The 16,264-nt window shown below is 43.0% G+C and overlaps 1 protein-coding gene across 1 annotated transcript in view; it reads right to left on the bottom strand.

Moving 5' to 3' along the window:
* Positions 1–5,065: 5,065 nt before the first annotated feature.
* su(f) (cleavage stimulation factor subunit su(f)) overlaps positions 5,066–16,264 on the bottom strand; it is a 32,403-nt gene continuing 21,204 nt past the window's right edge. The window contains exon 15 of the mRNA XM_019053966.2: positions 5,066–15,832. Coding sequence (XP_018909511.2) covers positions 15,621–15,832 — 212 coding nt within the window. The 3' untranslated portion in view covers positions 5,066–15,620. The remainder of the gene's footprint in view (positions 15,833–16,264) is intronic.

The raw sequence follows: 16,264 nt of genomic DNA, 5'->3' as shown, positions 1-16,264 counted from the left end.
CGGGGCAGACTCATCTGTTGTCAGGTCAATCTGCTCGAAGCTATCGGTTCCAGCTGACTCGTACTGCTCACCGTCGTCCGATTGCCCCCCTGTTGATTGGTGAGGCGCGTGGGCTGCCTTCGGTATTGTGCCGTCTGGATTACGGCCTGAGACGAGATTTTCTTCCTCATCTCGGATGCTCCCAATGGTGCGGGAGTCTACATAGTCAGAGACAGCCTGGGTAATGGCTGTCTCGAGCTCCGGCAGCGCGGCAGTGGCAGTCCCGTCGGTGATCACGTCTAACGCGGCGACAGTTGGGATTGGCACGACTTGGCCAATGGCTTGGCCCTCGACGCTGCGGGCACTGCAGGTGCCAGACCGCGAAGCGGACCGGCTAGCTAGCGTCCGCGCTAGGGAGCTCCCTAGATCCAGCTACCTCTCGACACAGAGCGGCCCCTAGATCGGGTATTATAGCCGATCACTGGCATGTCCCCCTCGGGTTGGACGACGGGGGAAGGGGGGAACGCTTCCTCCGCGCCGGTGCTAACCACACCAGGTTCAGGTTCAACTTGAAACTTCAATGAAACTTAATCTTTAACGGATGGTTTCGAGTTATTTTTCGAATCATTTCATCTTTTGCTTCTAATGTATAATTTTGATGGATGAGATCTAGAGTTACGTTTGCTGTATCACAGAGAGCACGAAGTCTCACTGTTCTTTCCTCAAAAGTTGGCTCCATTGACACATTCATTCAGTCATTCATTTGTTCATCGAGTCATTCATTGATACATTCATTCAGTCATTCATTGATACATTCATTCAGTCATTCATTTGTTCATTGGCACGCATTGCGTTAAAGCCAAAAGGTAGTGTATCGAAAGTTTCAGGGATACGCCGCCTTTTGGAGTAGACGAGGCGATAGATTTTACTTTCCGATCTGGTGATGATACGATATTGATTGGACAAGCGAGCGATTTTCCTCGGAATCGGGACGTTGATCACCTCGTCAGGGTTATCTAAAAGCAAGAAATGATGTTGATTGAAATTGTTATGAAAATCAGTCATGTTCAGGTTACAAAATATTTCTTCGAGTTCAGAGATTTGAGTATCCGAGACGGGGTCAGCGTTTACTTTGAATTTCCCACGAATTACTTCGTTTAGGAAAATTGATTCAAGAGAGATGTTTCCATCCTAAATATTTAAATTTTTTGGCAAAATTGAAATAACCCAAGGAATTGAACATGGGTTTGAACTTTCGGTAAAATTCTGTAAGTTTATATTGTGCTGTGTGCAAATAGATCCAGCTTTCGGGGACTCCTATCAAATTTTCTGGAAAAAATAAGGGGTTTAGTCTCGTAGCACAAAGCATCCTAGGATGTTTGTGTAACCAACCAGGGAGCATTTGTGAACAAAAGTGATAAATTACAAAGAGAAAGATCCTAAAACTCTCCAACGGGAAGAATGTCTGGAAAAATTGTAATTTTACTTCAAGATCTCGCTCGAAAGAGGAGTTAAACATGTGCCATCCTTTAATGAATGGATATGGATATGGTAGAGATAAAACTACCTCGGTTGCGGTTGAATAGTCGGGTAATTCCGCACTTAAATGTGGAATTGATGTAGTTACAGTGTTGTATGTATGTGATGTAGTTGGTGTTCTCCCTATCTGCTCCTTCTGTGATTACGCTCGTTGATGGGCCTGGCGTTGGGGGTATTTCTTGGCTTGCTACCTCGTTAAGTTCTGTTGATGTGAAATAGTTCGGGAAACCATTGTTTGGAGCGCTCTTTTTCTGGGTTGTTAACAGGTGACGGTACGAAGCTCTGTCCCCGTTGACGTCAATCAGGATGAGTTTCCACGGCGGCGGAGGCATTTCGCTGGACTCACTCGTGGGCGCTTGCGGTTTGCCGCTCGAGCTCGAGCGTTTCGGCGTTGTCTCTCAGGTCGGCGATGTTCTCCCATCCGCTCATCATTCCCATGACGTCCTCCTCATAAACGATGCTGTTGTTTTAGTCCTCCCTGCGTTTCTTTTATTCGTTCTTGATTTTGTCGGAAATAATGTCATCATAAAACAACAAGCCACAACATGCCGACGTAAGAAAATATTAATGATTAATCATCTTGCCCAAAGTCGCTTTGGAAATAACTGGATCGATTTAATTAAATTCATCAAGTTTTCTTAATAACTGCAAGTCATGATTAGGTGCTTGTAACGGGCCTGGGTCGAGTGGGTCGGTGGGTGGGGGAAAAACAGGCAAAACTCCGTAGAACAAACAACTATACAGGGTGTTTCAGACCACCCGTACCAGGCCTTTTTCTCGGTTGGTTTAGGTCGTACGAAGTCGGAGACCGCGGGGTTGAATAGGGAATTGACCCCAAGGAATCCGAATTTTGTGGTCCCGAAACCCCCCCACCCCCCCTTGGGGGGTAAAGGGGGGGTCACGATGCTAAAAGTCACGGTTCCCGACCGAATTGCGGATAGATCGCATCAGAATTGAAAAGCACGGAAAATTTCACGTGGAATTGACCCCTAAAAATCCAAAATCGGACCATCCAAGGCCCAAAAATGACCCCTAAAGAGGGGGACAGTACCCCCCTCCATAATTTCTCTTTGGTCTCAAAATTGACGTAAATTCTCCAGAAAAAGACGGTTTCCCAGGTAATCGACCTCGAGAAATCCAAATTTCATGGTCCCGAAGCTCCTCTAGCCCCCTTGGGGGGTAAACGGGGGGGCCCAATTTTAAAAATCGGGGCTCCTTTCCGAATCGCAAATTGATTGCATCCAAATTGAGGAGCAGAACACATTTACATCTTAAGTGACTCCTAAGAGTTCTAATAGACCCCCTGAACGGCAGAAAGTAACTCCCTGAGGAGGGGGGCTTCGCCCCCGCCAAAAATTTCTCAAGATTCCTCTTTGGTCGCAAAATTGACGTCGATTCTCCAGAAAAAGACGGTCTCCCATGTAATCGACCCCGAGGACTCTAAATTTCATGTTCCCTGAGCTCCTCGGGGTCGATTACATGGGAGACCGTCTTTTTCTGGAGAATCGACGTCAATTTTGCGACCAAAGAGGAATCTTGAGAAATTTTTGGCGGGGGCGAAGCCCCCCTCCTCAGGGAGTTACTTTCTGCCGTTCAGGGGGTCTATTAGAACTCTTAGGAGTCACTTAAGATGTAAATGTGTTCTGCTCCTCAATTTGGATGCAATCAATTTGCGATTCGGAAAGGAGCCCCGATTTTTAAAATTGGGCCCCCCCGTTTACCCCCAAGGGGGCTAGAGGAGCTTCGGGACCATGAAATTTGGATTTCTCGAGGTCGATTACCTGGGAAACCGTCTTTTTCTGGAGAATTTACGTCAATTTTGAGACCAAAGAGAAATTATGGAGGGGGGTACTGTCCCCCTCTTTAGGGAGTCATTTTTGGGCCTTGGATGGTCCGATTTTGGATTTTTAGGGGTCAATTCCACGTGAAATTTTCCGTGCTTTTCAATTCTGATGCGATCTATCCGCAATTCGGTCGGGAACCGTGACTTTTAGCATCGTGACCCCCCTTTACCCCCCAAGGGGGGGTGGGGGGGTTTCGGGACCACAAAATTCGGATTCCTTGGGGTCAATTCCCTATTCAACCCGCGGTCTCCGACTTCGTACGACCTAAACCAACCGAGAAAAAGGCCTGGTACGGGTGGTCTGAAACACCCTGTATATATAGGCAAACAAAAGCAAAAAAAAAAAATACAGGCATATAGACAATGAACGTATGTGAAGCTAAGGCAGTCCAGGGAAGGGGGCTATTGCTATTGCTGCCAAATATTTAATATGCAAGACTGCCAAACAATGTTTTCTCCAAGGTCTTTACGCAAGCTTTGAAGAATATTGGGAATCAGGAACCTCAAAGGAACCGCAGGAGAGAGAATACTCACTTTTGGAAGGGAACAAACTTTTCTTATTGGTTGAAAACAAAAGAGCACACTGAGAATACAAGACCAACTTTTTTGCGACAGACTTTTAGGTTAACAACTTTTTCAAAAACTCCTCCCTCTTCAAGGCTCCATCAGCTGATGCCGATCGGGGCTTGGACATCCAGCCCGCTCTGGGTTCAGACCAAGACAGACGTCCACCCCTTACCAGGCACCATCCTGAAGAGCCCAGAAAGGGAGTATATCAGAACCGAACCAGGGGGAGCAACCTAACTTATGTCTAAGATGGCCCCTCCTCCTGGGTTCAGTCGTGCTACAGCCCATAAATGTCTAGGCAAAGTTAACTTGATTGCTTCGATCCTCTCCGATAGAGCAACGACAGACAGCGCCTCCAAGCTATCATTCCTTACGGGTTCTTCATTTCTTTCACGTTCTTCATTTCTTCTCGCTACCACTCCTCCCTCTCTTCTCTGTGGGCTCACCCTCTGCGGAATCCGCCAATCCTGTCCTCCTAACTTATGTCTAAGATGGCCCCTCCTCCTGGGTTCAGTCGTGCTACAGCCCATAAATGTCTAGGCAAAGTTAACTTGATTGCTTCGATCCTCTCCGATAGAGCAACGACAGACAGCGCCTCCAAGCTATCATTCCTTACGGGTTCTTCATTTCTTTCACGTTCTTCATTTCTTCTCGCTACCACTCCTCCCTCTCTTCTCTGTGGGCTCACCCTCTGCGGAATCCGCCAATCCTGTCCTCTCTCTTCTTCCTCTTATTCCTCCGTTTCCTCATCATTTACTTCGTTCCTGTTGGTTGGTGGTGGCCGTATTGCCCTGTACAGCTCCTCCAATGCTTTATCCTTCACATTTCGAGCTAAGGATAGGTACTCTACACAGGGGGCAGTTTTGCAAGCGATTCCGACATGGTTGACAAATCCTATGCCCGTTAAGACACAGCTCAAAAGGTGGCTCTGCTGTATATAAGCAAATAGGACATTTTAAGATTGTTTTCCACCGCTCCAGAATCCGAGTTCTATAAGACTGTGGTCGCTGCATGCTGAAACAAGCTTACAGCAAGGTTGCAGGAGGAAAGACCGGTAGGACTATTCTGCAAGTTTCCCACAATATTGTGTTTTATTTCCAACATTTCAACATCTACCTAAACTATTTTTACATGATCTCTACACCCTTTTAGGAGTTCAGGAGGGTGTAGATCCTCGTCCTCATTTAGGAATGGGTCCTCCTCGGCAGACCGAGGCCCGCACGAACGGCGGCCTCCACTTGCGCGTGGGTCGGCAGCCGCCGCTCCCGAAAGTGGTCGGGGAAGAGAGCCATCAGCGCCTGATCTTCTTCGACGGACGCTAGTATCCGTATCTGACTCGATACACGCTCTCCCCGAGGAGCTCCGCGTGGAAGCCGCGGTCGCGCCTCTCCTGCCGCCGCGACTCCTCAGCCAAGCGAGTCTTTTCGGCAGCGTAGCGGGAGAAATCAAGGATCCTCTGCATCTCGTCGAGGGACAAGTTTGGGGGTGGTTGCAGGGTCATCGTCTAAGAGGCGGGGGGGGGGGGGGTCAACGGGCCGATGAGGCTCCGCTGACGTTCCGGCACGGAGGTCAGGGCTTCTAATGTACAATTTTGATAGATAAGATCTAGAGTTATGTTTGCTCTATCACAGAGAGCATGAAGTCTTACCGTTCTTTCCTCGAAAGCTGGCCATTGTGAAGGAAAACTTATCCATCCTAAATATTTAAATTTTTTGGCAATATTGAAATAACCCAAGGAATTGAACATGGGTTTGAACTTTCGGTAAAATTCTGTAAGTTTATATTGTGCTGTGTGCAAATAGATCCAGCTTTCGGGGACTTCTATCAAATTTTCTGGAAAAAATAAGGGGTTTAGTCTCGTAGCACAAAGCATCCTCTACACCACCTTTAACACTGTTTCTACACTTCCTGAGGCAAGAGAAAATAATTACATTCATACAGTTATATTACATGGGAACGTTTTACAAACTTAGATCATACGACTATACATTCACAACAATTTTTAAAACGCTGCACAGAATATACCATATTCTTACTCTAAATCGGCATTGCTTCAAACGATTTTTACATCACCTTTAACACTGTTTTTAAACTATTTTTACATGATCTCTACACCCTTCTAGGAGTTCAGGAGGGTGTAGATCCTCGTCCTCATATAGGAAGGGGTCCTCCTCGGCAGACCGAGGCCCGCACGAACGGCGGCCTCCACTTGCGGGTGGGTCGGCAGCTGCCGCTCCCGAAAGTGGTCGGGGACCGGTCCTCAGCCACCGGCAGCTCTTGCTCGGTCGCCGCCTACTCGCGAGGCCGGTATCCGTATCTGACTCGATACACGCTCTCCCCGAGGAGCTCCGCGTGGAAGCCGCGGTCGCGCCTCTCCTGCCGCCGTGACTCCTCAGCGGAGCGAGTCTCGTCGGCGGCGTACCGGGATCGAAAAAAACGCACCGACGTATCGGCGCACCGAGAAAAAAACCAAAATATTACTTCAGAGACATCATTGGATGTATTAAACATTCATGGGTTTTTATGAAACATTAATTGAGATCCATCGAAACAATTATGGAACATTAATCGAGATCTATTGAAGGATTAGGTAATTGAGATCAATTGAAACATTGATGAAGGCTCGAGTTGTCAGCAGTTCCGGTCGCCGAGCGCCGGGGAGTAGGGAGCGGAACCGCCGGAGGATCGTGGGCAGGTCGAAGGGTCGAGTCGGTCCAAGTTACTAGGAAAATAATAAATCGTTAAGAATAACTTAATCTCTACTACATTTTTGCATTACTAAAAGCAATTAATTAAAGTATAATGAGAGTAATTATGTAGGACTTAATCCAAGGTAAAAGGAAATTAATAAATCGTTAAAAATAACTTTGGCTGAGGCACAGGACCAATACTCAAAGTAGCAAAATCCAAATACCAGCCAGCTCTGGTCGCTGAACGCCGAAGAGTCGGGAGCGGAACCGCTGGAGGATCGTGGGCAGGTCGAAGGGTCGAGCGGAATCCGGCCTTGGGAACATCAGTTCGTTCGCGGTTCTCTTCGACATCCCCGGGGGCACGACTCTCCCGAGGCGGTCACCCGAGTCGAGGCCTTTCTTGGGATCGGGGATGCCGAGGAGTCTGCGGCTCCTTATCACCGCCTTGCATTTCCATACAATCTTGCAGCAAGCTTGCGAGTTCTGATATTCCAAGGTTTGGATTGCAATTTTGCTTCAAACTTGCAGAATAAGCGCTAAATATTTAACATGCAAGACTGCCAAGCAATGTTTTCTCCAAGGTCATTACTCAAGGTTGCAGGAAAAATGACCGGTAGGTCTATTCTGCAAGGTTGCCACAATATTGTGTTTTATTTCCAATATTTCAACATCTACATATATTAATCATAAACCAATATGGATGAATAAAACTTTCGTGACGTTCCGGCACGTAGGTCGGCGCGAGCGTGTATGTCGTACAGTTGCTCGTTACTGACCGGAGCCGCCGACACGTAAGCTCGCTCGTGGACCGCCTCGGAGTGGTCGGAGAGGTCGCCAGGCGCGGGGGAGTAGGGAGCGTAACCGCCGGAGGATCGTAGGCAGGTCGAAGGGCCGAGCGGAATCCGGCCTTGGGAACATCAGTTCGTTCGCAGTTCTCTTCGACATCCCTGAGGGACAAGCTTAGGGGTGGTTGCAGGGTCATCGTCTGAGAGGCGGGGGGTTCAACGGGTCGATGAGGCTCCGCTGACGTTCCGGCACGGAGGTCGGGGCGAGCGTGTATGTCGTACAATTGCTCGCTGGTGACCGGAGCCGCCGACACGTAAGTTCGCTCGTGGACCGCCTCGGAATGGTCGAGGTGGCGATAGACCGCCGCGGCGTCGCGCGGGTCGGACAAGCGAGCCTGGCGCGCAAGGCCCAAGTTGTCAGCAGCTCCGATCGCCGAGCGCCGGGGAGTCGGGGGCGGAACCGCTGGAGGATCGTTGGCAGGTCGAAGGGCCGAGCGGAATCCGGCCTCGGGAACATCAGTTCGTTCGCGGTTGTCTTCGACACCCCCGGGGGCTGCCGGCAGCTTTAATAATGCAGCTATAAATAGGCAGCTCTTTTACTTCCATTTTGCCTTCCAGCTACTTTTCTAGGTCTTTTCTCGTTGTTTCCTTGTTATCCGTTCTTATCTGCACTATAACTCCTCCTTTGACTTTACTGAATTCTTGTATTATCCCTTCTGGTTTAGCTTCTTTAATCAGTTGCTTCACCTCTGTGGCCTCTGCCTCCTTTTCTTCTTCTCCTTCGTTATTCTTACTCTTACTCCTTACGGGCACGACTCTCTCGAGGCCGTCGCACAAGTCGAGGTCTCTCTTGGGATCTGGGATGCCGAGGAGTCTGCGGCTCCTGATGACGATGCGGATCGCTGGCCCCATACCGTTCGGGACGATGACGGCGACGGGCCTTGAGTTCTTGGTGCCCTGGACGAGGAAGAATTCTGGTCGCCGATCCGAGTGGCCGTCATCGGCCGCGGGCCTCACTCCGACGGCCCGGTCGAGGAGGGGGACGACCCGTCGGAGTGGCGACTCCCGCTCGCGCGCCGACGGCCGGGCCAGGTAGCACACATTGGCACAAGGGGGATACTACAACTAAAATAACATTTCATCATAAAAATTAAAGTCTTCGCCCTCATCGGGGTACGGGAGGACGAGTGAGCTTTCCTCCACCTCCTCCGTCACAACAGTTTCAGCTCAGTCGTCCACAGTGTACGATTTTCTCATCGTTATAACCTTCCTCCTCCGAGAGGAAATCTGGCTCCGCTTGGCCATGGTCCACTTCATCCTTCCCAGCTTTCGGGAACTTCGATCAATTCCTCAGGATATTGTAGAGGGTCCAATTTCGTGGCAAAAAGCACCCTAGGATTTTCGTATATCCGATCAGGGAGCATTTTTGAACAAAAATGAAAAATTACAAAAAAGAGACTCTAAAAATCTCCAACGGGAAGAATTCGGCTTGTATAAATGGCTCATGAAATATTTAGCTCTTCTCGTCCTGTTTTGCAATAAATTCCGGATGGTCTGGAAGTTGGGTTCGAACAATCGAACGATACCCCTATACCCTTTGATTGTTAACATTTCAAAGTTTCTTACAAATTTTTCAAACGTTTCTAAATTGTTTCAATGAAACTCGGTTTCCCTGTATACGGTACCATGTTTTACAAAAAGCCTATGATTTGCGATTTTTTCCTCGCATGTAAATAGCGTAGGAAGTAATTTTGCTGCTATTGTTCCTCTTATTTTTTCGTTCTCATGACACAGCAAAGATATCTCTAAGAATTGGTCCATGATTAACAGGAATAACTGAAAGTCATTGACAGACAAATTTTTTTCAATTGCCTCCAATCCTCGACGAAGGTTCGACAGACACATTTTTTGACAGTCATGATCGCCCTCTTGAAGAGGATTTGAAAGCATTATCTTTTGTCCGTCTCTGTAGTAAACATAATGGTTGATTGACAAGTATAAATTTTTTTTCTACGATTTTGATGGATAAGATCTAGAGTTACGTTTGCTGTATCACAGAGAGCATAAAGTCTCACTGTTCTTTCCTTGAAAGCTGGCCATTGTGAAGGAAAACTTACCCATGCTAAATATTTAAATTTTTTGGCAAAATTGTAATAACCCAAGGAATTGAACATGGGTTTGAACTTTCGGTAAAATTCTGTAAGTTTATATTGTGCTGTGTGCAAATAGATCCAGCTTTCGGGGACTTCTATTAAGTCTTCTGGAAAAAGTAAGGGGCTTAGTCTTGTAGCACAAAGCATCCTAGGATGCTCGTGTAACCAACCAGGGTGTATTTTTTTTGTTTTTGATCCGAAACACACGTTCACTCACACGTACTATGTTTATCATAAATAATATGTTCAATTGAACGAGCATCGTTCTTACATTACATTATGAGATTAATGTAGGTTGCTCTCAACCATATACACAATGAAACATACGATATAACATACAAACACACATAAGATGAAGACATACCACAATTTATGTTATACTTTTTTTTAATAGCCTTAGGTAGGAGTTGAAAATTTAACATATTTGTGGAGGATAAGGACAGGAATCAGTTCAGTAAATCACCAAAATTGTAGTATGAAAATGATATCACAATTTTAGTATTTTATTTTCAGGAATGTTTAAAAAAAATGAATAAATAAAAATTGTGAGCAGTTAAAAGATTAATGTAGGTTTCTCTCAACAATATACACGATGAAACTTACAAACACACATACAACGAAGACATACCACAATTTATGTTATACTTTTTTTTAATAGCCTTAGGTAGGAGTTAAAAATTTAACATATTTGTGGAGTATAAGGACAGGAATTAGTTCTGTAAATCACAAAAATTGTAGTATGAAAATAATATCACAATTTTAGTATTTTATTTTCAGAATTTTTTGATTTTTCTTTAAATGAATAAGTAAAAATTGTGAGCAATTTGCCTCAGTGCTATTAAAAAAGCCAACCAGTCTTTTAATTGTGACATTTTGTGCTGCACCTCCGCTTCCTTGAGAAGTGTCTCCTGGAAAGGAGGATTTGCCCCAGCACTAAAGATGGACAATTGATGTTTTGAATTTTCTGTTACATTTTATGTTGTTCTCCAATAAATGATTTACTTTTCATTTCATTTTCATTCATTTTTTCTTTATCATATTATTTTCCCCTTCTTTTTAAACAGTTTTCCTCAATCCAAAAGGGAATCCTCTCTTCCCTCTCCAAGTGTGGAAGTATTCATGAGAAATACCAAAATTCAGTATCCACTGAAAATGAGATGATGAGAAGATCCTCCTTCTCTGGTACATCATCATAAAACTTTCAGTTTCAGGGATCTTAAGTGAATAAGGTAATGAGAAGACCTAATGGACAGTGTAAGCCAGCAATCACATAACTTGGTTTGCGACGTCGCTGACTCCCTGTCATACTTTATTTTTTAAATGGAGAATTACTCAACAGCAATTCGTTATAACTGCCGTGATTTTTCTTCTCAGTGCGAAGAAAGTTCTGCATAAACTTCAAGGAATAATGTCAATATGTTCTCCTTTAAAAAAATAACATAGTGGCGGAGATTTTCAAACAACGCTAACGAGGTATGTGATTGCCGACTTACACCATCGTAATGCTCTCCTTCCTCGTTACGAGAGTCACCCCAAAAGTCTTGCGCATTTTGCTCTCATTTCAAAAGTATTAAAACAAGAAATATGACCTAGTGTAACGAGTCGACGCTTTAATACACGAAGATTGCCTCATGACATTTGAAGAAATGCTTGAATATTTTCCTGAGATTTTGCTTCCTGTCTTGCATCGAATCGTTCGTGAATGGTGGAATTAAGAAGAGAATTTGTGCCAGGTGGGTTCCGAAAATGCTGAATTATCGCGCGCTTGGAAGCGGTGGAAAACGCATCGGAGGCTCCTGAGCACCCTGTTGATCCGATTTAAAAAAAAAAACCTTGGCTTTAATTAGAGCTGGAAGTATGCCTCATATGCACTTATAATCGAATTTTTCTCATCTTTAATACTTTTGAAATGAGAGCCAAGTGCGCAAGACTTTTGGTATGACCCTCGCATATTCATGGAATAAACGAATAATTCAGTGTCCACTGTAAATGAAATGATAAACCTACTCTTGGTCTCTCCTTTCCTGCTACTCTCATAAAAAAAACTCTAATATAGGGGTCTTAGTTAACGAGATAGATTGAACTATCGATTAAGATTCAGAGTTGAGGTGAGGTGATGAAAAGACCCACTCTTTCTTGATCCCTCCTTCTCCAGTATTCTCGTCGAAAAAACACTGAGATTCAGCTGTCTTCGGTGAATGAACTCCAAAAGAGGAAAGTCATGATTACTCCTGAGAACCCCATCCCTAATCTCTGCAGTGTCTGCCAAGTCGTTCATATTTATAAATTCACTCTTTCAGCGAGAGTAATGCATCGATTGCTGATGCATCAGCCCACTTTGGTGTATTGTTCACCGAACTATCCCTCGATCCAATTTAAAAAAGGGAAATACCAATCGGACCCCTTCGGTGACAATTGCCTTCAGCAACCAAGACCCTTCAATAGCTGGCTAAATGAAAGGAGACATTTGGACCGAGTTTATCAGAGAGGAACCAACCCACATCAAGTTGAAATTGAGAAAAAGAGGTTTGAAGTTGTATTCCTCCATAAGACTCAATGTAGAAATTATAAAGGAAACTTTAACCCCTCTTTTCGCAGACTTAATATTTTTTATTGACAGGATATTTTTGGCAGAAGAAAGAACACAACTAGAGGAACTACAAAACGTTCTTAACTCAATTTTTTTGAAAATGTGGGTTGGTTCCTTTCTGATGAACTCGGTCCATTTAGACCCCTTTAAAGGCGGTAAATTCGCCGATTGTTCGAATGGATCTGGTTAGGCTGTGAGGAATCAAGCCACATTCTGGAGGAAATTGAGCAATGATTGATTTAAAAGAGCTTATGTTTCTTTACGATCACCTCTTATGCCAAAAAACAGGTAACTGAGGGCTTCGTCCACAAAAAAGTTGAATGACAGGGTATTTAAAGACAGACTTAAAGAGGGAAAATAATATCCTGAATATCAGACTAACCACATCTTTTTTATTTAGTATTTTTTTTCAAAATGAAATAGATACAGAGAAAATTTACAGTAAAAAGAATAATTTTTAGATTGATGAGAAATATTACAGGATTTTCATCTAACGAACTTCAGAAAAACTCAACTCACATGGGTAGATTGTATGTGCTGCATTCAATGTAACTCAAAACTTGAACCTCTTATTCATTTATTCGAGTAAGGTTTCAAAGAGTTCCCTCATGTATTTTCTCGAGCAACCAGGATTTAATTATTTGCAAAAATTTATAGTGCAAATTATACATATTTTAAGGGGTTTATTTCAAAATCTTCTGGCTTGGAATCAGTCCTCACCTGCTATAAAAATGTCAGCAGTATGAAAGAAGAAAAAATGTGTTGGCATGAGATTTTGTTTACTTCACAGAATTCAAGAAAAAGACTGTCAGTCTTCAAGACTTTATCAAGACCAGGATTGCAGCTTTTATTATCTTTGTATGATCCCACTGAATATTTGGCAAGAATTTCTGGGAGTTAAAAAACAAAAAGGTTGCAAACAAAAACAGAGAGTGTTTGTTCTTAAAAAGTAAATGATTGTATACGACGTGACAAGTGACTGACAAAGTAATTGACTTTAGAAATACAAAAGTAGTTTCACTACTTCTCAGAGTTCTTAGATTGCATTAGATCATGCACACTCATCATGCATATTTTTGATTAAAATTAAAATCTGATTCCCTCTCTTTGGATTAAGGGTTAAAAAATCCTTGAACAAGGTGTAAAAATCAAAGAGTGCTTTTACTAATTGAAAATTTAGGAAACTTGGACATTTAACAGATATTACTAAAACGAAACCTAACTTTGAACATCTTCAAAGAAACAAAAGGAAGATAAAAAATCTGGCACTTTCAGTAAAATGGTAACACGAGGAACTTACAGGGCTGATTTTAATTCAATAAAAGTAGCGGACGATGAAAAGCAAAGAACTATGCACACAACACTAAGAAATTCAGTGCCACCTAAATTTATACTTAATTTGGTAATTTGTTCCTTACAGTCTCCTGAGCCTTCGGATGAGCTTCTAAAATCGAACTTTCTACGTGCCAATCTTGAGAAAAGCAGGGCTGAAAAGTAAATTTTTTTGGTATAATTACTTGCTGTATCTGGTGGTAATGTTAAAGTATCTCATAAGTGATCGAAAGGAGCTTTTGTTTCCTCACTGACTAGGAGGATAAGACTGACAAAAGAAGCAAAGTCCTTCAAATGATAACAGCATGCAGTATAGCATTCACATAGACATTGTCATGATCCCATATCTCCATTGGAAACGACATACATACGAGAAAGTAGAAAAATTCACTTTTCAGTTTTCATCCCAGCTTTTCTCGAGATTGGCACACAGAAAGTACAATTAAAAAGCTCATCATGCTGGAAAAGTTGTGAGGGACATCTTACCCAATAACATTTACAAGCCAACAAAATAATTCTTGGTATTGCAAGTGTACTTCTTTTTCAATTTTCTGATTCTGCCTACATTTCTGCAATGGACCACCCGACAGGATGAAGAATATAGCATTACAGAGCATGTGAATTCATCAGAATTTTAGGCAGAGCACTATCAAAACCTTCGAAATCAACTCATAAGTGAGCACTTAATTCAAACTTCCTTCTCGCGAAAAAACCGTTATCAACAAAGGCCCTATTAGACATTGAAATCCACTAATATATTAAGGTTTATCTACAGCTGCGTGAAGTAAGAAATTTCTCCGCGCAGGGGGTGCCACCGCTGTGTTTTGATTTTTTGGTCCACTCTATTAGAGTCCGTACAGCTTCACGTAAGTCCTTGAGCTTTTATGAAAGTTAGGGGAACTTCTGTTTAAATCGAAGAGTCACAAGTTCTAGCCATTACATTCTTCTTCCTATTGACACTAAAAACGACGTAAAAGAAACTTCTGAAGCTCTGAAATTTGATCCCAGAAAAAAGTAGGGTTAAGCATGATGACCTTGATGCAACCAATCACGATTGATGGCTCTCAGCAGTTGCAGATATCTCTCCCACCATGAGCTGTCTTTCTCACACTTACAGATATCCCGTAAGAGAAACTGGGATCAAATTGTAGCTTTTGTTATTAAACTTTCAAAGCTCGCGTTTCTTTCTAGGGATTCCAGACGTATGCTGCTAGAACTTATGAGTCTTAGAATTTAAGATATCTATTGAGATATTTAAATAATCACTGATTTCGGAGTCGGATTTTAGCAGCGCGACGTGGTGGATTTTTTCAGAACTACAGCTGAAGATTAACCTTAAGCAAAAACTGGAGCCTAGTTTCACACAAATTTCTTTCTTAGCTTGATACAAGGTATCTTTAATGCTGTTAACAAAAAGTTAATAAACAGGAAAATTCTTCCATCACCATATGTCGACATTAATATGATGCACAATTTTATTCTACTAGACTCTGGTTTGTTTGTGAGCAGACATAGTAAACAAATGTAGACAAGAGCTGTTATTTTCTCACTTATGAGTAGAATTTGGGAAATTTTGATGTGTCCATTGTATTTTATATGTATTCTGGTGCATAATTTCATACCCTGTTCAGTGGTCCTTTTACTGATTAGACCAACATTCTCCAATTATTAGGCCTGTTGAAACTTGGCTGAAACAACTAAAAATTTAGACTTACATGGGCTCATGATCTGGAAAACAGATATATTAACAAAGAACCCAAATTTATTTCTCTGGATATGGTGGATTACCGATTTGAATTTAATGACATGTTTTGTCGTTCCTCTAATGTAACAGTCTGATTTACGATTCCATGCTGTTCGAAGCTTGTGTAAAAAAGGAGATTCGCCTTACATCAGAGGAGCAACAATTTAAGATCAGGTTTTCAACCCCCTATACTAGGTAGGAGACTCTTCATGTATCCAACATGGGAGTCTACCATATTGTCCAATGGTACCATTACGTAGAAGACGCATTACAAAATATAATGGCACATCAGACTTGAAATTCGTGTCCAACAGCAGAATGAAATTCGCTACAGAGCAAGTCATAGAGATATTACGATTTGATCAACTGAAAGCAGTGTCACTGCGATAAATGAAAGATCATTTGACTCGTTTTTGCTGTCTTATTCTATAAATGTCGTAGACAGGTGGAGCCACGTTTTCTTCTTCATCACTTTCATCCCCTCCTCCTGCTTTCCGTTTCCTCCTGATCCCACTGTTTAAGACTGAATCATCGTTCTCCATCCAGTGGATAGAGCTGGTGAAGTCAAATAACCGAGTATCACAACCGTTGTCACCTTTTGGTACAGGAGCTGTAAAAAAAAAAGGAAATGAATAGATGTGTCTTCACAAATTGAATATTATGCCTGTGCGAGACTGGAGCAGGAAAAACTCAAGAAAATTACAGCTCCTTGAAAGTTTTTGCTGAAAATCCTATTGCAGGGAATCAGCTCGAACCTGTATTCTATGAGTAAAATATGGTGTCTACAATTCTGTACTTTTCTCATTCCCTGATTTCTTCCTGATCTGCAGGAGACAATCTCATTACCTTCTGAGAAACTCGATGACTTTTTCCATTTTCCTGCTTATCCTTGAGGGAAAAATTAGAATAATCCCTGTAGCTCACAGCAAACTATTGAAATTCTACTTCTTTATTGATTAATTTGGCGCTAAGCCATCAGTGACAGTCGGAATTGGAAGCAAGGCTATTTTGGTGCAGAAAGAGAAATTTTCGATTTTCAACA

The sequence above is a fragment of the Bemisia tabaci genome, chromosome 8 (assembly GCF_918797505.1).
Source record: "Bemisia tabaci chromosome 8, PGI_BMITA_v3".
In the NCBI taxonomy this organism is placed as follows: Eukaryota; Metazoa; Arthropoda; class Insecta; order Hemiptera; family Aleyrodidae; genus Bemisia; species Bemisia tabaci.
The sequence above is the reverse complement of the archived record's forward strand: the minus strand, read 5'-3'. Positions and strand labels throughout refer to the sequence as shown.